The 22,964-nt window shown below is 41.4% G+C and overlaps 1 protein-coding gene across 4 annotated transcripts in view; it reads right to left on the bottom strand.

The window, feature by feature from the left end:
* The window catches only part of LPXN (leupaxin), a 39,585-nt gene that overhangs the window by 5,783 nt on the left and 10,838 nt on the right, over nucleotides 1-22,964 (bottom strand). For all 4 annotated transcript variants that reach the window (XM_036325792.1, XM_036325790.1, XM_036325791.1 and 1 more), the window contains 4 exons: nucleotides 15,622-15,721; nucleotides 13,408-13,575; nucleotides 11,251-11,424; nucleotides 11,053-11,134 (listed from right to left, as the gene is read on the bottom strand). In XM_036325792.1, the coding sequence (XP_036181685.1) occupies nucleotides 11,053-11,134; nucleotides 11,251-11,424; nucleotides 13,408-13,575; nucleotides 15,622-15,721 (524 nt within the window). The remainder of the gene's footprint in view (nucleotides 1-11,052; nucleotides 11,135-11,250; nucleotides 11,425-13,407; nucleotides 13,576-15,621; nucleotides 15,722-22,964) is intronic.

The raw sequence follows: 22,964 nt of genomic DNA, 5'->3' as shown, positions 1-22,964 counted from the left end.
TTAAGAAAATAGAATGCTTAATAGACCAGTAAGCTGGGACAAGTAAAATAGGGAAACTGAGCAGAAACCACTTTTGCCCCAGATGACTCAGCACAGCCTTGCCTAGGTGAAGAGACCTCTCCAATGATCCTGTCCTTAGCAGTGCCGAGAGAGAAAGAATGGAGACTTTGTACCCCCCAGCCAAAGGCCCCCACATCTGTTCTTGTCAGGCCCCCATCAGGGGACTTGGGCAGTGTTCCTGTTATCTGCCAAAATTCCCAAGACTGTAAAAGTACTTGTTCACTGAAAAGGTGTAAATATGGATGTTTATTTGATGTTTATATGTCTACTTAGGTGTAATTATTTGTAGATAAATAAAACCTCTGGATAATTTTCTGGTGATTCTGGAGCAGCCTATTCAGTCTTGACAGAGCCAATGGGACGAGTAACATCTAAGAAGACACCAGTTCTAAGAGCCACCGGACAAACTGCCTTTTTCCTTGGACATCAAAGAGGACTGTGGACCTCAGAAAGAACACGGTAACTCATTCGTTTCTAGTCATGCCAGAATGCCTGTACCCCTTACTTGGATGTGATCTCTTACAGAAATTGCAAGCCATCCATAAGCTTGTTCGAGATGCCCTGCCAGTGCCACCTCGGACTCTGTACATCCTTTCCAGCCTGGGGACTCGGTATGGGTAAAGAAGTTCACGACCCCAGGACTCACCCCAACTTGAAAAGGACTATACCTGCAGAAAATTGCATAATAGACTCAGATGATGCCTGCATCTTCATAAACATGGCTTCAGAAAGACAAGGACAATTTTACCTTATATAGAAAGGTCAAAGTATGGACTTTAGTCACCTCCCTAAAACGTTTGTATAGCCCTGCCATATCTCATGTTCAGTAGCAGAGGATTTGACTGCCTGAAGAGGCCATGATGCCAATATTATGTTATTATGTTTCATTGTATTACTGTGTTGTATTAACCTTCAATTCTCTTACAGGTTTAAATGCAGCTGTAACTGGCAAATATCCAGTCTCCCACACTGAGGAACATTGCTATAGCTATGTGTTAGCTGTCCTGGAAGGGGACTATGTGGGGTGAACTCCAAAAGTAAAGGGTGTCTAGCTGCCAAGAGGGCAGGTGCCCAACTGGGCAAAGGAGAATACCCATCAGGTTTTAGTCTCTATCGAGAGACAGTTGACAGTTGGCAGCCTGTATACTATCTTGTGGGCCTGTGTGACCATGCCCATGTCAGAGGTGACACAAAACCTCAACTGTAGAAAACTGGGAAAAGCCTGTTTGGAATAGAAGGTCTAAGGCATGGTTATGCATTTTTTTAAGGACATAGAAAGAAGGTTTAAAGGCTAATTTGAAAGCATGAAATTTAAAAAAAGGTTGTATATGTGATAAGAAGGAGAAGAGAAATGTTAAAAGAAAATTAATCAAATGATACAGGCCAGTAAGTCAGAAAGAGTAAATAATTTACATTCTGCCTCCCTAAACAGAGGGTAAATAGTTATGCCAAAGTACTTAGGGAAAATGATAAAAGAGCAGTAACAAGAAAAATCAGAAGATCTTAGAGCAGATCAGTATGTTTTTCTCCTTATATAATTCCTCTGAAATTTGGCAATGCTTAATAAGTCATGGCAATACATTTCTTTGCATAAATTCAATAAGACCAGTTTCCAGTAGTGGTTTTATTTAATGAAAACTTTGACTGGAGTATCATGTTTTAAAGAGTTCTGTCTGAGCTCTGAAGACTTGAAGCCAATAAAAGTGCCACAGGAAAAGCCTGGTATCCTGCTTGGGAGCCCTGAAGATGGCTGGCACTGAAGCGTCAGGCCCATGCCCTACCATCACTGGCGGTTGGTAAGAGTAGAAGGGGAGCAATAAGGATGCCTCTGCATCCCTGCGGAACCCCATACACTCTGGGCCGCAATGAGTAGGAGGGCTACTGAGATGGGCCTTAAAGCCTGGAGCATGGGCTCAGGTGGAGTTGCTACAGGTGAGGGATTCACCTAACGCAGCAGATACAGCAGGCAGGCCTGATGGCAGCTGGATGGCTTGGCTTCCTGGCCCTACGGGGCACATTAAGATTCAATCATGAAATTCCAGCACAGGTAGTCAGTTACCATTCTTGTTGTGTTTATGCAAACATCAGGCCAAATTGAATACAGTAAATAAATTGGTCTTGATTTGGCTTTTTGATAGCCATAGAGGAGTTTTAAGAAGAAAAATCCTATTTCAACAGAGGTTATTAAAACTGAAATGTTTTCTTTCCCTCCCACCAGACCATTGTTACAGTTTGTCTCTGCCAGGTCACAAGCCCACCTCCTTCTGTGCCCAGGCCTCATCGTCCCTCTGACAGATAGCAAGGATCTCTTGGCTCTGAGAGAAACTTCTGTCCCTCCTCAGCACGAAGCAACTACAGAAGAGAATTCAACGCCCATTTTCCCTGAAAGAATTCAGAGCCAGGATCCTTGAGGTAATATAGTAAGCAGTTAGACAGACATGAGCAGAGCAAGGACGATGGGCCAACTGGCACTGACTCCCCAGAAGCAGGAGGGAACTAGGCTGCAGACAAAGCAGCCCAGGAGGCTGCCCTAAAACCAGTGGGGCCTTTACAGATTCTAGTGACTCTTCCAGACCCTGTACTACTCATCTCACCCGTTTACTCAAGTTCTTTCAGGCTTTACAGTCTACCCAGAAAGCAGACCAGAAGCACGTCCAAGATGATCTGCCTGTATCCGGTTCATCCCTTCCAACCTGGTGAAAGAAATTTGCCACCCAAGGACTGAAAGGACCACCCCCACGGCAGTCAGGTCGACGGGATCCCGACGTGGCTTCATCACACCCGGCTTAAGACAGCCCAGGCAAAATAGAGAAGTCCAGGACTCAGTGGACCCTCATATCCACCCTTATGGGTCCTCTTATTATATTGCTTTTAATTCTTAATCTTGGGCCCTGTATCTTAAACCGACTGGTCACCTTTATCAGAGAAGGAATAAGTGCTGTGCAGGTACTAGTGCTCAGGCAGCAATACCAGTCTCTCCGCCAGAGAGATAGTTTCGAAAAGGAATGTCTAGAGACAGAAGTTCCATGATTAGAACTTACCAAAAAGCAAATGGGGGAATGAAAGAATAAAAGAATGTTACAAACTGCACAGGCCCAGCTGCCAGGCCTAGCTGCCCGTTTTATCTCAACTCCCTAGGCTTCCCCCACTAGAGATAGGAACAGAGAGAATGACGCCCTCCCTAAGGCTGTTTCAGGAGATAGCCCCAACAAAGGGCAGGCTGAGTAAACCGGGCTTCAATCAACCTTGAGATAAAACACCAGGCAGGAATGCCCTATCAAGACACGAACCAGACCCCTTTGAAATCTCTCTGTTCTCCTCTCCCCCTCCTGCATGCCACCCCCCTCCCTGATGTGTGATTTTTGCATATAAATAGCTGAAAAACCGCTTGCTGGGGGCCCAACTCCTCTACTCCTGCGTGAGTGAGTACGGGTTGAGCCCCAGCGCGCGCTGGAATAAAGCCTCATGCCGTTTGCATCAAGTGACGTCTCCTGCGGTTGATTGGGGTCGCCGTCGGTCGGTGGGACAGAGCGAGGGTCCCCCTGCGGGGTCCTCACACTATCTCTCTGTCCTTCTCCCTTCCTCTCTCAAATATATGTTTAAAAATAATAATTACATGGTTTCAATTATTGTTTTATAAAATTTATCTCTAAAAATTGAATCAAGTGGAAACAAATTAAACTACATAACAAATTGGTGATATGACCAAGGAAAGGCAATAATTCATTCTAGTGTCCTTAAAACATAGTATTTTGACTGTACAGTCCTACTGGATGAATTCTAAAGACAAAAAGAACTACACAGAAATCTCAATACATCCTGACCTTGACCTCTCTGTGGGACCTGATAGTGTTGGCTGAACCCAACTATCATAAGCCAATATCTCTGCAAATATGAAAGCTCCACTTGTGCCTACTAAAAGAGAGTAAAAGTAAAGCATACTCAGTGGATTGGAAAGTAGCCCACAAAGAACACTATTTCTAGAAATCTATTTTGATAGTAGCAGCCAAATGAAAAAAGAAAAAAGGCAATGGGACCCAAATCAGGTGGCTGTAATCTTCCCATGATCTCCAGTCACTGTTTGATATGCCTTGCCTTGTTCAATGATGCTGTCGTGGAAAAGAAAATAGTTTAACAGACTTCTGAGGCCTATAGATCTAACATTCTAAACTAATAATTGTGTTCTTTTCTCTGAGACAGAGATGAGCTCGCTTACTTTTTTTCACTTTATCAAAGAATTTCTAGAGACTGATCAAGTGCAACTGACTGTGGGCAAGCCTAGTATTTAAGAAAAACAAATCAGCATGTTCAACCCCTTCCTTGCTTTTTGTGCCCCAATATTTCTTATACATTCTTGTGCATCCATCACATGGTGAGATTACTGGCTGGGCCCCACCCCAGAGTTTCTGATTCAGTAGGTCTGGGATGGGGCCTGAGAATTTTTATTTCAGACAAGTCCCCAGGCGATGCAAATGACCTAAAACTGAGCTTGCCTGTAGGAATGACCCTCATCTAGGCATTTGCAGGGTAGCTGGTCATAAGAATGAGATAGCAGGGAAGTAACAGCCTCTGTGTGAACTCAGGTGAGTCTCAGGAGAGGAATCAAAAGCAATAAGCCAAACTTGCTGTGATACCCCTTGCATATGTTATGCAATAAACTGAGAAAGTTTCAGCACCTACTTGCCTGGAGGCTCTCTCTGGGGCCAATTACCTCTGGAGAATGGATGAGAAACTCTAACAATTAAAAGTACACACTCTGGTACGGCTCTTATCCACCAGGGAAATTAGGGAGCAACTGCATGGCCTGGATAATGAACAATTAAAAAGAAGGTAGGCAATGAGGACCTGGTCCCTATGGGAGGGTGTTAAAGCCTGATGTGCTTAGAAACTTGAGGCTTAAAGAGGAATTCCCTGAACTGAAACAAAAAAATGCAGATGAATTTAATTTCCCAGGAGGCTCAAGGGTTTAGCTGTCATTATAGAAACTCTGTGTGTGACTTGGGTAAGGCAGGATGCTACCTAATTAATAGACTAACCCTATAGTGGGAGACCCATTTACAGAAAGCAAAGAATAAAAACAAAAATGCTACTCAAGAGGAGCTTCTGATTAGTAAATGGCCTTTTTAATCAGTTGTCTAAATAAATATAGCTTATGTGTGGCTTCATATTTATGTGAAATTATAAATAACCTAACCTGCCTGTCAGTTTAGAAGAGGCCCAAATCAAAAGCAATGATGCTTCCCGGTCATCCTATGAATAGGATATTTTCCTTTTGTGTCTAACTTACATTTCTTCTTGAAATACATCTTTATCCTCTTGTTCTGTTCTCAGGCAACTTCCACATCATAATTATCTCTGGGTTATATTCTTATTTACTATTTACTCAACCCTTAGACTTCTATGGCTACTGGTGCAATATAAATTTACCATGACACATTTCAATATGCTTTAGATTTAAAATCCCAATGAAAAATATGCTTACCTAAAGTGCAATTTAGAAATGAAAGACCTAATGATTTGTGAAAAGCATTGAACAAGCTTCAGTGAACACGCAAATTACTACAAAGCACTTAGCTAGTGGATTATATCAGTGCTACTCAATCCAGGTCTACTTTCAAATAAAGTGCATCATGTCAGTGCCAAGAAAGTACAAAGTTCCAACAGAAGAAGAGGAATTGAGACTCTGTCAAAGGGCACTTAGGATGTTGTAGAAAAACAAACAAATATGAAACTTGCTAAAATAAGACCTTAATTTAAATTCCAACTCTTTGACTTCCCAATTTTATGACTTTAAGAAAATCACTTTTCCTTTCTGAGGTTCAGTGTTTTCATCTATAACTAGATAAAATGTGAAATAAAATTAGTCTTACATAGTTGTGGATGGGATTAAATGAATGGTAATTAGAAATATACATAATAACAGGCCTGACATTAGTAGAGTCCACATTGGTGAGGGCAAGACACATAGGGTTATCTTCACTTCCGCTTGAAACATCACTGACATGATAGTTAAAGAATAATCTAAAATAGAAAGACCCATGGGAAAAGGAGAAAAGAAAAAGAGATGCCACAGATGAGATATCAATAAAATTTTCAAAAATTTAAAGTAGGCATAAGTGTGACAACTAGTTTGGCAAAAACAAGAACACTGAAACCTACATCTCCAGAGACAGGAGGTGCCAATAAAACTTAAAGCCATCTGGAGCTCCATAACATCAGAGGGGCTCAGGAACTGAATGCATAAAATAGTCTCAAGACTGAGAACAGGATTGGTTGCAATTCTGAGGAGCTATTAGAAGATTAGATTCCCCACCCTACCATAAGATACAGTAATTAATTCTGGAGATATCAAACCAGAGCTACTGGGCTCCATGAGGAAAGAAGTAAAGCTTTCTACTGGAAAAAAAAAAAAAAGGAATTACATACAAGTTGACATTCTGAATGGTGAAACATTTTCTAATTCTTTAAAAAATATTTTCATAAGGCTGGGAGAGCGCATCTCTTGAATTGATTCAAGATTAAAGGCCTAGCCCTAACCAGTTTGGCTGAGTGGATAGAGTGTCAGCCCTCAGACTGAAGGGTTCCAGGTTCGATTCAAGTCAAGGGCATGTACCTTGGTTGCAGGTTCCCCAGTCCTATTCAGTGTACGTGCAGGAGGCAACCAATGGATGTATCTCTTTCACATCGATGTCTCTCCTTTTTACTCCCTCTAAAAATATCCTCAGGTGAGGAATAACAACAACAGCAAAAAGATTAAAGACCTAAACTATTAATATTCAGGAGTCTCCCAGCAAAATGGCCAGAGCATCCTACCTAAGTACCACACAGTTGAGTCCAACAGTCTACACATTCTGCCTATATCCCAATTAGCATTTTAATGTCTCATTCTTAAGTAGGAAATGGGCAACCAAAGATCGGCAGGATTTGTCCAAGACCAATATAACAAGATGGAAGGCACTGAGATGTCATAGATACCAATTCCAAATTGAGCTACAAGACATTCCTCAAAGAAGATAGCCATGGTCTATTCTCATGATTCTGGAACTCCTCACTCACACTGAGGATACAAAACAGGTAAAGAGGAAGGGAAATTCAGAGAAGGGAAATTCTTTGGAGAAAATTGTGCTATGGGTATCCACCCCTGTCAAAAGAGATGAGGCATGGCTCTTGTTAATTCAAGTCAAGAGAGGGACTTTAATAGGACCATTCAGAGAGCTGGGTATATGTATCCTGCCATTAGTGGGGTATTTGACTTATCTCTGGAAAAAGTCCATAGGTGAAAGTCTGGCTGAAAGTACACCAGTTAAAAAGAGAGATGCACATAAAAATTAATTTCAATCCCATTGACTGTAAGAGAATGGTACAAGTTTCCTGTGATCCATATATGCAAATGTGAGTGAAAGAGATGATCCAGAACCATTATAATAATTTCTAAGAGATCAGCAGGAGGAAATAATGTAAATCCTGCAAAAATGAATCTGTGTGGAATGGATCCTCAAAGAAATGTGCCAAGGGAGAACCAGGATAAGTGAAGGGCAATTAAGAGTTTACAATTGGGGGGCCCAAGTCCTCCTGAGTTTACAATTGGTCCTGTACTAAATCCACAAAAAGATTCAAGAAAAAAAAAGCCAGAGTTAAACATCTACCAGGACCAGATAGCATAAAGAAGATTTATAACAATACTAGACAAATTAAATTTTTCTGCCCTCCAGTCTCAACTCCTTCCATCTCTGTTTCAACTCTGGAGGGATCAGATATCAAGAGCATTATGCGAAGCCAAATAAATCAAATGGAAAAGGATAAGAATCATATGATTTTACTTATATGTGGGATATAAAACAGAAAGCAACAAGCAAATTAAAAAAATCCTCATAGAAAACAGGATCTTGGTTATCAGATGATAGGGGTTTGGGGGGAGGATGAAGAGGGTAAAGGGAGTCAAATATACGGTGATAGGAGACTAGACTTTGGGTGGTGAGTACACAACAATATACAGATGATGTGTTATAGAACTGTAGACTTGAAATAGATAATTTTATTAACAAATGTCACCTCAATAAATTTATTACAAACTTTTTAAAGAAAAGAGGAATCAGAAAAGACATGGGACTGCCCAAGTTTTTATTTTGGAGAGAGGACAAAACATTCCCCATGGAATTAATTCCAAAAAGACAGGAAAAGACAAATAAAGAAGCTTTCTGAATCCATGCATGAGTTATATTTGTTCAAAACAAACATAAAAAGAAGTCAGGAAAAAATCAAGACAATTCAGAAAACAGAAGGAAAAAGAAACACAGAAAGAGGGAAAAACAGATAATATAGAAAGGGTCAGGAATAAGAACAAAATCTTAGGCAGCAAAATCTCAGACATCTCCCAAAGCAATATGTTTACAGATACATCTCCTAGGGCAAAGGAAACTAAGGATAAAATAAACAAATGGGACTACATCAAAATATAAAGCTTCTGTACAGCAAAAGAAACCATCAACAAAATGAAAAGGGAGCCCACTGTATGGGAGTACATACTCAGCAATGATACATCTGATAAAGGGTTAATATGCAAAATATATAAGGAACTTATACAACTTAACAAAAGGAAGGTAAACAATGCAATTTAAAAATTGACAAAGGATCTAAATTAACACTTTTCCAAAGTGGACATACAGATGGCCAAGAGACATATGAAAAAATGCTCAGTCACTGATCATCAGAGAAATGCAAATTAAAATGACAATAAGGTATCACCTCACACCTGTCAGAATGGCTACCATCAACAAATCAACAAATGACAAGTGCTGGCGAGGATGTGGAGAAAAGGGAATCCTAGCACACTGCTGACAGGAATGCAGAATGGTGCAGCTATTATGGAGAACAGTACGGAGTTTCCTCAAAAAATTAAATACGGAACTGCCATTTGACCCAGTGATCCCACTTCTAGGAATATATCCTAAGAAACCTGAAACACCAGTTAGAAAGAATGATGCATACCCCTATGTCCATATCTGAGATCTGGAAACAGCCCAAGTGCCCATAAATAGATGGGTGGATAAAAAAGCCGTGGTACATTTGCAACATGGAATACTATGCAGCAGTAAAGAAGAGAGACCTTTTTTTTTTTTTTTTTTCAGAGAGGAAGGGAGAGGGAGAAATATCAATGATGAGAGAGAATCACCAATCAGCCACCCCCTGCACGCCCCCCACTGGGGATCAAGGCCACAACCCAGGCATGTGCTCCCAACCGGAATCGAACCCAGGATTCTTCAGTCTGCAGGCCGACGCTCTATCCACTGAGTCAAACTGGCCAGGGCAGAAGAGGGATCTTTTACCCTTTGAGACAGAATGGAGGGACCTGGAGAGTATTATGCTAAGTGAAATAAGCCAGTTAGAGAAAGACAAGTATCACATTATCTCACTCATATGTGGAATCTGGTGAACAAAATAAACTGATGAACAAAATAGATCCAGAGACATAGAAACATGGAACAGACTGTGGCATCTCAGAGGGAAGGCAGGGGGAGGGTGGAAAGGTGGGAAGAGATCAAAGAACTTGTATGCATAAATGCATAACCCATGGACACAGACAATAGGGTGGTGAAGGCCTAGGGCAGGGGTTGGGGGTGGGCTAGAAGAGGTCAATAGGGGGAAAAGGAGATATATGTAATACTTTCAACAATAAAGATTTTTAAAAAATAATAAGAAAACAAAACAAAAAAACTTCCCAACTATGGAAACTGGAAGACAGTGAAGCAAACAAAGTCTTCAGAAGTATGAGGGAAAATAGTTTCCACCTAGAATTGTCTGCCCAGGCAACTGAAGGTAGATAACAGAACAAAAATATTTTCAGATATTCAAGGTCTTGAAAGTTTTACCTGTTCTCAAGAGCTACTACAGGATGTGCTCTATCAAAATAAAGACAGTAACATGTATTAAAAGACTTGAGATCCAAGGAACAGAGGATCCAAAGAGGAAAATAGTAAAAGGAATTCCCAAGATAATGACCCAGAATAACTGCTTCTCAACAGGCCTCAGGTTGGAGCAGGAATATGGGCGTCTCTGGGACAGATGTCTATGAGAAAGAACAAATGGAACTGACCTATCATCACATGTGGTTGACCACTTGGAGAAGGATTTCACAGTTCTGTCAGATAAATTAGTGGTAAGTATAATGAAAATTAAGCTAATGAAAAAAGGATACAAACTTCAGGGAAAAAAAATATACAAAAGGACTCCATGTGCCAGACACTGTTTTAAACACTAATCATGACTCTTAAAATCCTCATGATGATCCTATAAGGTAGGCATTATTAGGCCCATTTTACTGATAAGGGAAGTGAGATACAGAGAGGTTAAATGACTGGAACAACATCACCTAGTAAATAAATGTCACAGCCCAGATTTAAACCAGGTAGTCTGACTCCAAAAGCCGGGCTCTACTATAATCACAGTTTGCTACCCAGGCTCAACTGTGAGCAATATTTACATGACCAGTACACACTGAATATTGATCTGACCTGTAATTATGACCTAATTATAAACTGAGAAAAATGTGGAAGGGGAAATATGTTGGGGGTGAATATATGGCATCCGTAAATATGGTGGGATAGTAATAACATTTCTAAATCCTCATCTTCTCTGATAGAAAGTGAATACATAATCATTAAAATTTGGGGGGAAATAAATTTATAGTAATGTGTCACTTAAAAAAAAGTAAATAACAAAAGAAAAAGCTAAAAAAATCAAGAGAGAAGTAGGGTTGGGGGTGGACAAAGGAGGAGCAAGGGACTATTCATTTTCAATATCACCCTTGAAGTAATGTTTGAGTTTTTAAACTATGCAATCATATTTCTTTGATTAAAATAATTCAATTTTAACAAAATCTATAAATGTTGGAAAAAGGTAGGGAAGGATGGCATGTGGTACTGAAATGGACACTTGGGTGGTAGAGGCAGAATCCCGGACAACCAGGACAGGTCAAGGTACCCCAGGCCATACCTTCTGCACCAAACACCTCTCCACAGTGAGAGCAGAAGAAGTGCTCTGGGTGCCAGGTTTGGTTCATTGCCGTCAGCACTCTCTGGAAAAGGAACACACAGAGAGATATCAGAATGCCTCAGAACTGTAAAACATGACCCTGGTTCTAAAGGAGTGAGGAAAAGCTACAGGAAAGCAGGGGGAGAGGGGTTTACTTACATCCAGGATGGGAGCAGCACAGTAAGCACAGCGTGGCGAAAACAGATGGTGGTAGTCCTTGGGGCAGTAGGCCAAACCACTGCGCTCAAAGAAGGGACTGGAGCCAATCTCTTCCTTGCAGTGACTACAGATGAAGTGCTCTGGATGCCATGCTTGCCCTAGAGCATGGATCACCTGGAGGAGGAAATAAAGCCTGGTGTGAGAGCCCAGTAGGGTGCTCTAGGGCCTGTAGGTTGCACGTCATGGTGGGCACTCTTCACACAGTTTTCTGAGTAAAAAAAAAAGTTGTGTAACACCCTCTGGAGTTACACAACACTAAGGCCTAGACCAGTGATGGCGAACCTTTTGAGCTCGGCGTGTCAGCATTTTGAAAAACCCTAACTTAACTCTGGTGCCGTGTCACATAGAGAAATTTTTTTATATTTGCAACCATAGTAAAACAAAGACTTATATTTTTGATATTTATTTTATATATTTAAATGCCATTTAACAAAGAAAAATCAACCAAAAAAATGAGTTTGCGTGTCACCTCTGACACGCGTGTCATAGGTTCGCCATCACTGGCCTAGACCTATGTGGTCTGTTGCCCATGCTTTATGGAGAGAAAAAAAGTGCCCACTTTCTTGACTGCTCACCCTGATAAAAGCCTGTAAATGTTTGTTACCACTATACTGCCCCAGATGGTATAAGAAACAAAATAGAGCACAGTAGTGATAGACAGCAGATAACTACAGCCTTGGTGTGGCAGGGATCCCTAGAAGAGTAAAAGGTCAAAAGACAGTTTTTATTCCTCTGGTTTGAACATCTCATCTCACACCCCATGCAGAGTTGGGTCTCAAAACCCTGTTATGGTTTCGGTGGAGTATGATGCAGAGCAGGAGTTAGTGGCCATGATTTGGAGCTGAATGCAGCTGAAAATTGTATGCAATAAATTTAAACTAGGAATGTTTGCACAGAGGGAACAGTGAGAAAGTTCATTTCAGTACAGGCAGTACAGAAAGGTTAAGAGCTTAAACTCAAAAGCTTTGACTTTCCTGGGTTCAAATCCTAGCTTTACCTCTTACTAGACCTTGGACCTGAGCCCTTAGTTTCTGCTGGGGTTCTTGTTCCAGCATTAAGAAGGGTTCAGCAATCTGGAGAAGGCTGTGTGTAGATTAAATAGGAGTCCAGAGACGAAATATAATTTTGAAAGGCATTTGGGGGTCAGAGGAGCCTAATTTAAAGGAAACTAAGATCTAAGTTTAAGTTCTAAGGTCTAAGGTCTAAGGTCTAAGGTCTCCTCGTCCCAGGACCCCATGCTTTTTATTAACACAATTTGTTCTGAGGCGAGGCAGAGATATATACTTCAAAGGGTATACACAAGCATTGTCAGAATGGGGGAATTAGCCTACGGCTGTTCAGGTGTTTGGCCAGTAGGAGGCAATAACATGTAGACTAAGATGCCCTTTAGCTGTCTGACAGCCAAGCAATTCATTTAATGTATCCTATTCAGGTTTGGGGAATTGCCCTTGCCACTCCAGATGATTCAGCCCTGCTGAACATGCTGGAATTGGTTTCCAACAAGTTTCCTCATCTTTACAAAGGGAATAATTTACTAGAGTCTCCTTCAAGGACCAATGTAACCATTAAATGAAGAAATACTTGTAAAGCACTTAGCCCAGAACACTATAAGTAATCAGTAATTATTAACTACTAGAGGCCTGGTGTACAGATTCATGCACTGATGGGGTCCCTCAACCTGGCCTGTGCACTCTTGCAATCTGGAACCCCTCGGGGGATGTCGGACTGCCAGTTTCAACCTGACCCCCACAGGCCAGGCTGAGGGATCCCACTGGTGCATGAATCCATGCACCAGGCCTCTCTTATGCATATAAGATCTTTGGTTAATCTCATCCTGCCCTGCCCCCTGCCCCTTTCCTTCTGAGATTCATCAGTCTGTACCATGTTTCCATGCCTGTGCATTGAGCGTTTGCCCCCTGGTGGTCAGTGCACGTCATAGCTACCAGTCGAACGGTCAAACAGTTGCTTAGGCTTTTATATATATAGATTATTAAAACTTCTTAGAATATAAGGAGAAATAACAATCTTTGGTGGGACAGAGAGAGACACACACAGAGACATAGATGGCTGTAGGACCAACATCTTGGCCCGTCCCACCTTTCCAGCAATCAATTTCTGGCAGGAAGCACAATGGCCCTTGGGCACTGTGGCAATCCCAAGGTCCTGCAATTCCTGCTCCAATCCCCCCAGCATTGAGTCCAGGGAGACCTTGTGATCCTGCTTGTCTGGTAAGTACTTCTTGCTGGCATCTGCTTTCACTGCCACCTAGTACCAAGGAGAGAACCATGAACAGAGTCAGCCTCATGGAATTCATCCTCAGTGGCATCTTCTTCATGACCCTATAAAATCACCTCTACTGATGGACCTTTAGTCTTTCCTGAACCTTCTTCTAAGGTATGGGAGAATTCAACATTATAACACCAATAAAAATGTTTTCATCTCTTCTTCATTCTAAATTCCTCATGCCGAATGAAATCTGACTAATCTTCCTGCATTTGTAAGTCTTTTCCTGACTATAGGAAATTGAGTGGATGAATATAATTCTGTTTCTTGTGATGACCACAACTCAGCAGTCTTCTTTTTATTCATTTATTCTGCAGTGTTTATTGAGCACCTAGTTTTCCCCAAACCCTGCTCTAGGCTGGCTCTTGGTAGAGACGATGTATAAAAGCAACAAAGTGTCTCTCCTCAAAGTTTACATTCCCTGGGTGACAGACAATAAACAATTAAAATGAATATATGATGGCCCTAGCTGGTTTGGCTCAGTGGATAGAGTGTCGGCCTGTTGACTAAAAGGTCACAGGTTCGATTCCGGTCAAGGGCATGTACCTTGGTTGTGGGCACATCCCCAGCAGGAGGTGTGCAGGAGGCAGCTGATCAATGTTTCTCTCTCATCAATGTTTCTAACTCTCTATCCTTCTCCCTTTCTCTCTGTAAAAAATCAATAAAGTATATTTAAAAATAAAATAAAATAAAAGGCCTGCAAGGGTGACCAATATTAAGTACAAAAACAAGTAAAAATACAATAATATATCTGTATCTACAACTACATTTACATCTATATCCCAGAATACTTCTGAGTAGGTATGTAAGAAACAAAAAATATTGACTGTCTCCAGGTGGCAGAACTGGATAATTTGGGATGAGCTGATAAGGAAACCATTCATTACAAACTTTTGTGCTTTTGAATTTTGTGCAATGTGAATGTATGGCCTATTCAAAAAATTAACAGATATTTAAAAATGTAAATTAAGTCAAGAGACATGCTAAATCAATTAGATAACACCACACAATTAAACATAAAGTCTACTTTTCTAGTATTTCCAAATATACAGTTCAATGAGGAATAAACTCAGCTTTATTGTAGACATTAAAGAAAACTTATTTCTGATGTTTATTCATTTGTTCCTCTAATAAGTATGTATTATTCATTATCAGGAACTATGCTGAGTATTGGGAGTTCAAAAGCGAGCCACAAAGATAAGGTTCTTATTCTCACCAATAACACACATTTTTATATACTGCCTTGAAATTATTTCATAGTTACTTCATGTATATGCATCAAATCCTCCAACCAATTTAGAATGGTTGTAGTCTCTACTTTAAGAATTCTAGGTGATATTTCCCTTGATAAATTCTCAAGCCCATGCAGTTGATTTCCATTCCCTGCCAGGCCACATGAGCTCGCCACTCATGCTCTGGAGGCTAGAACAAAGAGACGGATTTTATCTCAATGTAGGGCTTAGCACTCCTCGTCATAACTATTTTTAAAAACCACAATTGATCTCTCTTGTGTGCCCTAGCTTGTCCACAGCTCTCCTCTATCCTGCTCAGGCAGGTCCCCTTAACAGTCCTGCCACACTTGAACTAGCATTAGAGACCAGTGCCCACAGGGCTCACTCCAGCTGAAAGGACGTCTTCTTTCATCTCTTTGTGTTCAAACTCTCTTCATTCCTTAGAGTCTATCCCATACCCATGCCCACCTCTGATGAACTCTCCTTGACCTCTCTACATTCCTGATGTTTGCTCCACATTATTTTGATAAACGAACTGTCTCTTATTCTATAAATATTATAGAGGTTTATGCCTCATTTTGCCAAGAACAGGCTAAGCTCCTTAAGATCAGTGCTTGGATCATAGTATCTTTTGTGTCCATATAATACATAGTACAAGGTTGAGTTCATTTATTGAATTAAATTTAGTCTGGAAAAATAAATGACAACTTAAAAGTGTGCCTCAAGGGGGAATGCAGAGCTGTGTTCCAACGAGATACTGTAAACCCAAAGGTTTTATCACAGGGACTGTGCTCACCTTGGCCTGCATTTCACACAGGTGGGCCATGAGCTCATCCAACTGAGCAGCTGCTGAGGTTTTGGAATGTGGCAGTGATTCATTTGGCTCTTGGATGTCACTATAGGGAGAAAAAAAACAAAAAAAAATCATACTAATATATCAAATAAACTCAAATAAAAGTAAGCCACACATAAAGTACTAGAAAATGTAGTTTTAGCTATTAAATGCTTAGGTGTCAGTAAAACTAGAGACTGAGAGAGTATTTTAAAATGCACATAGGTACCAGACTAAAAATGTATCTCCATGTTCCTACTCTGCTCATCTCAAAAAGTGATTATTGTTCTCAAGTGCATGAAGAAAAGCACTGGACATATAACTGACAGGCCATTCGCCCCCAACAGCCACATACAAAGCAGGCTCTGCAAAGTGCTTTAAGACCTTGGCCCAAATGTTTGTTTTTATTTTAATAGCATTCTTTTACAACTTTAAAGTATTATACCTTTTCTCAGTTATGGTCAGGTGAGACAAAAAAAAAAGGGGGGAAACTAGAGCAGGCATTCACCCATAAATTGAGGTCTGTGGGCCAAATTCAGCCATGCCCATTCATACTGTCTATGGTATAGCTGTTTTCCTACAGAGTTGGACAGCTGTGACAGAGAGAGATCTTATGGTCCACAAAGCTAAAATATTTGCTATTTCTCCTTTACAGAAAAAGTTCGCAGACTCTTGATAATTTAGATAATGTGCATAATGTTGATAGATTATGACTAAATTATTAATAAATAAAAATTTGAACCAAAGACACAGAACACAGTTTATTAAAATACTTGCACAATTTGGCCAGCCAGCCAAATTGTGCAAGTATTTTAATAAACTGGTCAGGCCATATGCCAGGGTTGCGGGCTGGATCCCCAGTAGGGGGGAGTGCATGAGGCAGCTAATGAATGAACCTGTCCCATCATTGATGTTTCTATCTCTCTCTCCCTCTCCCTTCCTCTCTAAAGTCAATAAAAATATCTTTTAAAAAATACTTGCATAATTGTGTGTGAGAGAGAGGAAGAGAGAGGGAGAAGAGGAAAGTGGAGGAGGAGGAGAAGGAGGGGAAGGGGAAGAAGAGAAAGAGAAAAAAGAAGAGAAGATAAAGACAAAGGAAATGTGTTTAAAAATAACATGGCTAGGTAGTGTTTATACTAGTCATACAAGGATGGTTCCACATTACTAATGGATTAATATAATCCTACATAATAAAAGCGTAATATGCTAATCGACCGAACAGCTGAACAGCAGAACAACCATCCGGATAACCATCCAGGACCATGCTATGACACCCAATGGCACCAGGCCAACCAAGGTGGGTGCGATTGGTCAGGGGCCCGGCCATTGTCCCATGACTGCCCCGCAGAGGAAGGCCCAGGCCACTGGCCGGCAGGGTGATCAATCGGGGGGCTCCATAGTTGCCCCAAAGAGGGAGGCCCAGGCCACTGGTGGGCTGCAGCGGGTGGGCAGGGCCTCCCTCGCAAAAGGGAGCCGGGTCCCGGGTCCCAGGTGCCAGAGGGAAGCCGGTGCTGGCAGCCGGGAGAAGGAAGGCCTACTCTTGCACGAATTTCGTGCATTAGGCCTCTAGTGCATTATAATAATGTATGTGGAGTGTCAGCTCAGCCAAGGGTTCGGTGAGCCTGAGTGGGGTGTGGCAAAGGATGTAGAAAAGACAAGACATAATAAGCTGGGTCTCTAGGTGGATCTCCTGTACCTGGCTGAGGCCACAGAGAGAGATCCAGACAGCAAGCTGAGCCTTTATTTTATAGCCAGAGGTAAACAAGGTAGTGGTCACCATAGTTACAATGTTCTTGTGAGTTTCACTTGTTTTGGAAGCACTTGCTACATCTCCCTCAGTCCTTTAGCTACCCAGATAAGATCTAGGGAGCTTCACAAGGTCAAGCCTAATTATGCTACAAGGGCTGTGCCCTCTAAGCTGGGACTTGTTTGTGGCTTTGCCAACAGGTCAGTCCAAGGCTTAACCCTATAGCCACTCCCCACAAATTATAAGAAAAACACTTTATAAATACATTGATAAGTGCTCAAAAGCAGTTGAAAACAAATTCAACCACCATTCCTTTGTTGAAGATAGATGTTTTTCCATATCCTTCTGCACATCCTTATCTGTCCTTTGCAACCATAACAGCTAACATCTATTTGAATGTTTTCACTAAGCCAGGCCCTGTGTAAAGGGTTTTATATGTGTCCTCTTTAAATTCTATAACAATTGTACATCAGAGTGATGTACTGTCACTCCCAAATGAAAAAAAAACTGGGACTTAGAGAAGGTAAAAACTTTGCTCTACATAATACAGCTGGCAAACAATAGAGTGTGAGCCTGAAGATTGCAAAGCTTATGTTCGCTATCGCTATGCTAAACTATCCTCCAAATGATGTTTAAAGGCTATATTGTTTTCAGATGTATAATGTACCATGATTTATTAAACCCATCGTTTATTATTAGACACCTACACTGTTTCTGATTTTTGCTGTTATCAGTGCTGTCAAATAAATATTTGATTATTTCCATAGAGTAAATTTTGAAAAGTGGAAAAACTGGATCATGCAGGCAACTGACTCAAGTAATGTTTGTAATCAACATTAACCAAGTCAGCTTAGCTAACTCCCCACCAAACTGACTCTCCCTCTCTCTTTCTCTTTCCCTCTCTCTCTTTTACACATACACACACGTACACAAAACCAAATATTGTCTTTCACTAAGTTTATTTTCAACAATGAAAATATAGATTTACTATTTTACTTATTTTTTATGTATTTATCAACCAGGAGCAAAGCAGAAGGAAATATATCTCTTCCTCTCTTAAGAAAAACAAGACTGTCTCTTAGGTTTGACAGTTTTACTCCTGACTTACTTATGATTGAGTATTTAACAGCAGGGAAAATGCAGGAGGAAGGTGCATATCTTCTCCCCCTAAGATGAAAGACTTAGTCTTTTAAGTACAACATGGCATCCTGGTAACAAAAATGATCAAATGACTGATTCATTCCTTGGAGGTGTCCAAGAAAAGTGCATAGGAATTCACCCTAGCAACTCTTTTCAGCTATAATCCCTTAGCAATTGTTGCCCCAGAGATGTGTCTGGGAGGTACAAAAGGTGGCTGGACAGTGAGCACATTCTGCTGTTCTGTGCCCCAGGGGAGGATAAATGTAGTTTCATGTATGGGTTTGTAGAATCCTAACAACCTGTCCATCTTGAATTCTGGGTTTATTCAAAGAATTCTCACTGGCTTTTAACTAGATTCCTAGTGCAGTGTATAAAAGGAGGTAAATCATTGTCATGCTACCCTAATAGTAACTGAGTCAACAATTTAACATTCTAAGTAAGAAATGGGCTGATGGTTGTATCACTATAGCAACCTTTGATTTGTCCCCTGACCTCTTGAAGATGGTAAAGGTGCTTTGCTATGCCATCAGTAACAACTTAGTTCACTTTTCAGAGATTTTAATCATATAAATCACAAAGTATCTATAATAATAAAAGCATAATATGCAAATTGACCGAATGGCCAAACAGCAGAACGACCTTCCAGATAACCTTCCGGATGAAGCAGCAGCTGTGAAGGCCTACTCTTGCATGGATTTCGTGTATCGGGCCTCTAGTATGTTTATAAGAATCCAGACATCTCATGGGAAAGGCTTCATTGTGCAGGACTTTCCTCTGCAATATTTTTATGAATTGTTTCTCCCTCTTCTTACTAAAATTATTTTTGTGCATGTAAAAGATACAGTTTCTAAATATTTGGTCACACTTAAGAAGGTATGACAGGAAAGATGGCGGCATAGGTTAACGCCGGAGTTTGCTGCCTCGAACAACCACTTCAAAAATACAACTAAAAGATGGAATGGACATCACCCAGAACCACAGGAACACTGGCTGAGTGGAAGTCCTACAACTAGGAGGAAAGAGAAACGCATACCGAGACTCAGAGGAGGCGCAGTGCTGAAGTCAAATACTGAGGTGCGGAGTGCGCGGAGCGGGCTGGTGGCTGAGGGCGCGGTTGGCGTTTTCAATCGGGAGGGAGTCGCAGACTCTGAGCTCCAGATCTGGGCGAGTTTTTAGGGACCCAGACTCAAACGGGAGAAGCGGGACTGTCTGGCTTCAGTCGGAACTCGAAGGCAGCTTTCTCTCCCAGGTTTGCAGTGGTTGCAGGGACTCAGAGAGGCAGAGCCCCTGGGGACGGGACTGAGAGCAGCCATAACTGCTTGCTCCGGCCCACCCTGCTGATCCCATGGGACCCGCCCCGCCCAAGCCCTGCACAGAGGCATTTGCCGGATACCCTCAGGCAAGGGCTAGATTAGCACCTCCCTAGAGGACAGAAGTTCTCTCACTGCAGACACAGCTGATTCTCACAGCCAGTTGGCCTGGAGGTCAAATCCCCGCCAGTGATGCCTACAACAATCTAGGCTTAACTACAAGACTGCGCATAAAGACCACTAGGGGTTATACCAAGAAAGCATAAAAAATGCGGAGACAAAGAAACAGGACGCAGATGTCAGAAAGGGAAGATATAGAGCTCAAAACCACACTTTTAAGGTCTTTTAATAATAATTGTCTGGAAACTGCCAATAAATGTAGTGAGATCCTCAAGAAATCTAATGAGACCCTCGATGTTGTGATAAAGAACCAACTAGAAATTAAGCATACACTGACTGAAATAAAGAATATTATACAGACACCCAACAGCAGAATCAAGTCAAAGAATTGAAATGTGAAGAAGCAAAAAACACCCAACCGGAAAAGCAAAATGAAAAAAGAATCCGAAAATACGAAGATAGTGTAAGGAGCCTCTGGGACAGCTTCAAGCGTACCAACATCAGAATTATAGGGGTGCCAGAAGATGAGAGAGAGCAAGATATTGAAAACCTATTTGAAGAAATAATGACAGAAAACTTCCCCCACCTGGTGAAAGAAATAGACTTACAGGTCCAAGAAGCGCAGAGAACCCCAAACAAAAGGAATCCAAAGAGGACCACACCAAGACACATCATAATTAAAATGCCAAGAGCAAAAGACAAAGAGAGAATCTTAAAAGCAGCAAGAGAAAGAAACTCAGTTACCTACAAGGGAATACCCATACGACTGTCAGCCGATTTCTCAACAGAAACTTTGCAGGCCAGAAGAGAGTGGCAAGAAATATTCAAAGTGATGAATGCCAAGAACCTATAACCAAGATTACTTTATCTAGCAAAGTTATCATTCAGAATTGAAGGTCAGATAAAGAGCTTCACAGATAAGGAAAAGCTAAAGGAGTTCATCACCACCAAACCAGTATTATATGAAATGCTGAAAGGTATCCTTTAAGAAGAGGAAGAGGAAGAAAAAGGTAAAGATACAAATTATGAACAACAAATATGCATCTATCGACAAGTGAATCTAAGAATCAAATGAATAAATAATCTGATGAACAGAAAAAAATAAATAATAAATAAATAAATAAATATTTGGTCACAATGCTGCTGGTATATCACTATATTGGAAATAGTATTACAGTGTTATACTCACAACTGGTATTGAATATGCTTTCTAGGTCCAAAGCAATGTTTACTTCATTTAAGCAAACTAGAGGAAATGGTGAACACAGAATGCAAGAATCTAGATTCTGAGTCCCATGCTCTGTCTGTACATGCCAGCCTTATTCACTCTGAGATCCCAGCCTCGGGGATTTGTAGCACTCTATTACATATTTACCAGGTCACCTGGATTTTGTCTCACTCTCCCATAAAGGTCTACACAGCATGTATCATTCAGTAATGGAAAGTGTGTCAGTCAAGGCCCACTCAGGAAAATACAGATATTGGGAGTGAGCAGAAGGAATTTAATCCAGAAATTTGATTACACAGATGATGGGAGAGCTACAAAAGTAAACAGAAGACACTGAGGGATCCCAGAGATTAGTCATAGCAGGAAGTCATTAGGCTGAAGGGACAAAGCAAAGAGGCAAAGTGATCAGACCCCAGGGACCCAGGTCAACAGGCATATGCTGGAACCATCGCAGACCTGTTTTGCTCCATCTGAAGCCATAAAGAAAATGTAACTGCAAACGGAGATTGTGGACAAATATTGGGAGAGAAATGCCTTAAATTTCCATGCCTTTCACCCTCCAATCTCTCCACACTGCCTCCCATTGGTTGAAGCCTGGAGCCTGCAAAACCCCACCCATAGGGATCAGCTCCTCTTGAAAACTAGCAAAGCCAAGAGAAAAGGGGGGAATGGGCCTGATCAGAAATCTACCAAAGATTCATATGGGGGAGGAGACATTGATAAGTTAGTATGGTGTGCCATCAATTGATCACAGTGCTAGACAGATAGGAAATGGTTGTTGTTTGGACTGGTTTTTATGTTATGTTACAGGCCCAGTGTGCGAAATTTGTGTGTGTGTGGGCGGGGGAGGGGAGAAGGGGGGAGGTCCCCTCTTTCTCTCTTCCTCTCTCTCTCTTTTACACACACACACACACACACACACACACACACACACACACACAGAAATCCATTGCAATCCAATCCTTCTCACAATCTGGGACCCCTAGGGGGATGTCCGACAACCAGCAATCAGACATCCCTCTTGCCATCTGGGACACTGCATGCACCAGTGACCATACTTTTCACCCAGGTGAAAGGCATCTTGCTGTTGTATAGGCAGCTACATTTTTTTCCCCTGATTATAAAAAGTAGTACATAACATGATCCTTCTGAGGCAGTAGTACCATTTTCCCCATCTTATGGATGGAAAAACTGAAGCAGAGAGAAGTTAAGTAATTGGCTTTGTCATACAGTTATGTGTCCGAATCAGGGCTGACCACAAAATGTGCAAGCCAGAGTCCATGCATGTCATCGCTGCATCATCCTGTTTTTTCAGTGTTAGAGTAGCCTTGCCAGGTTTTAATTTTTAAATCTAAGAGACTGTTCCCAATATATAGGGTAGGTCCCTAGGCCTGGCCCGCGATCAGAGCCGATCTGTGGGGCGACGGGCGGGTGGGGCAATCAGGGACCCAGCTGGCACCCACCTTGGCTGGTGGCCTGGTTCCACCACTGGTCTGCCCCCTGGTGGTCGGTGTGCGTCATAGCAACCAGTTGTCCTGCCTTTCGGTTTATTAAATAGGATGTTCATATGTTCATTAGTGTCTGTATCAAAGTCTTGGTTTCCTGGATTTAAAAAGCCAAAATTTACTGTTAACCTATTATGTACCAGGCATTGTTTTTGATGTTGTTGTTTTGCTTTGTTTGCTTTTTACAAAGGGGCATGACCACTGGAACTGGAACACACTGACAATTGTATTAATAAATTGGCCTTCCTCCCATTACA

Source organism: Myotis myotis, unplaced genomic scaffold, assembly GCF_014108235.1.
Source record: "Myotis myotis isolate mMyoMyo1 unplaced genomic scaffold, mMyoMyo1.p scaffold_m19_p_10, whole genome shotgun sequence".
Taxonomy (NCBI): Eukaryota; Metazoa; Chordata; class Mammalia; order Chiroptera; family Vespertilionidae; genus Myotis; species Myotis myotis.
Note: the sequence above shows the minus strand (reverse complement) of the source record. Positions and strands in the feature narration are given on the sequence as shown.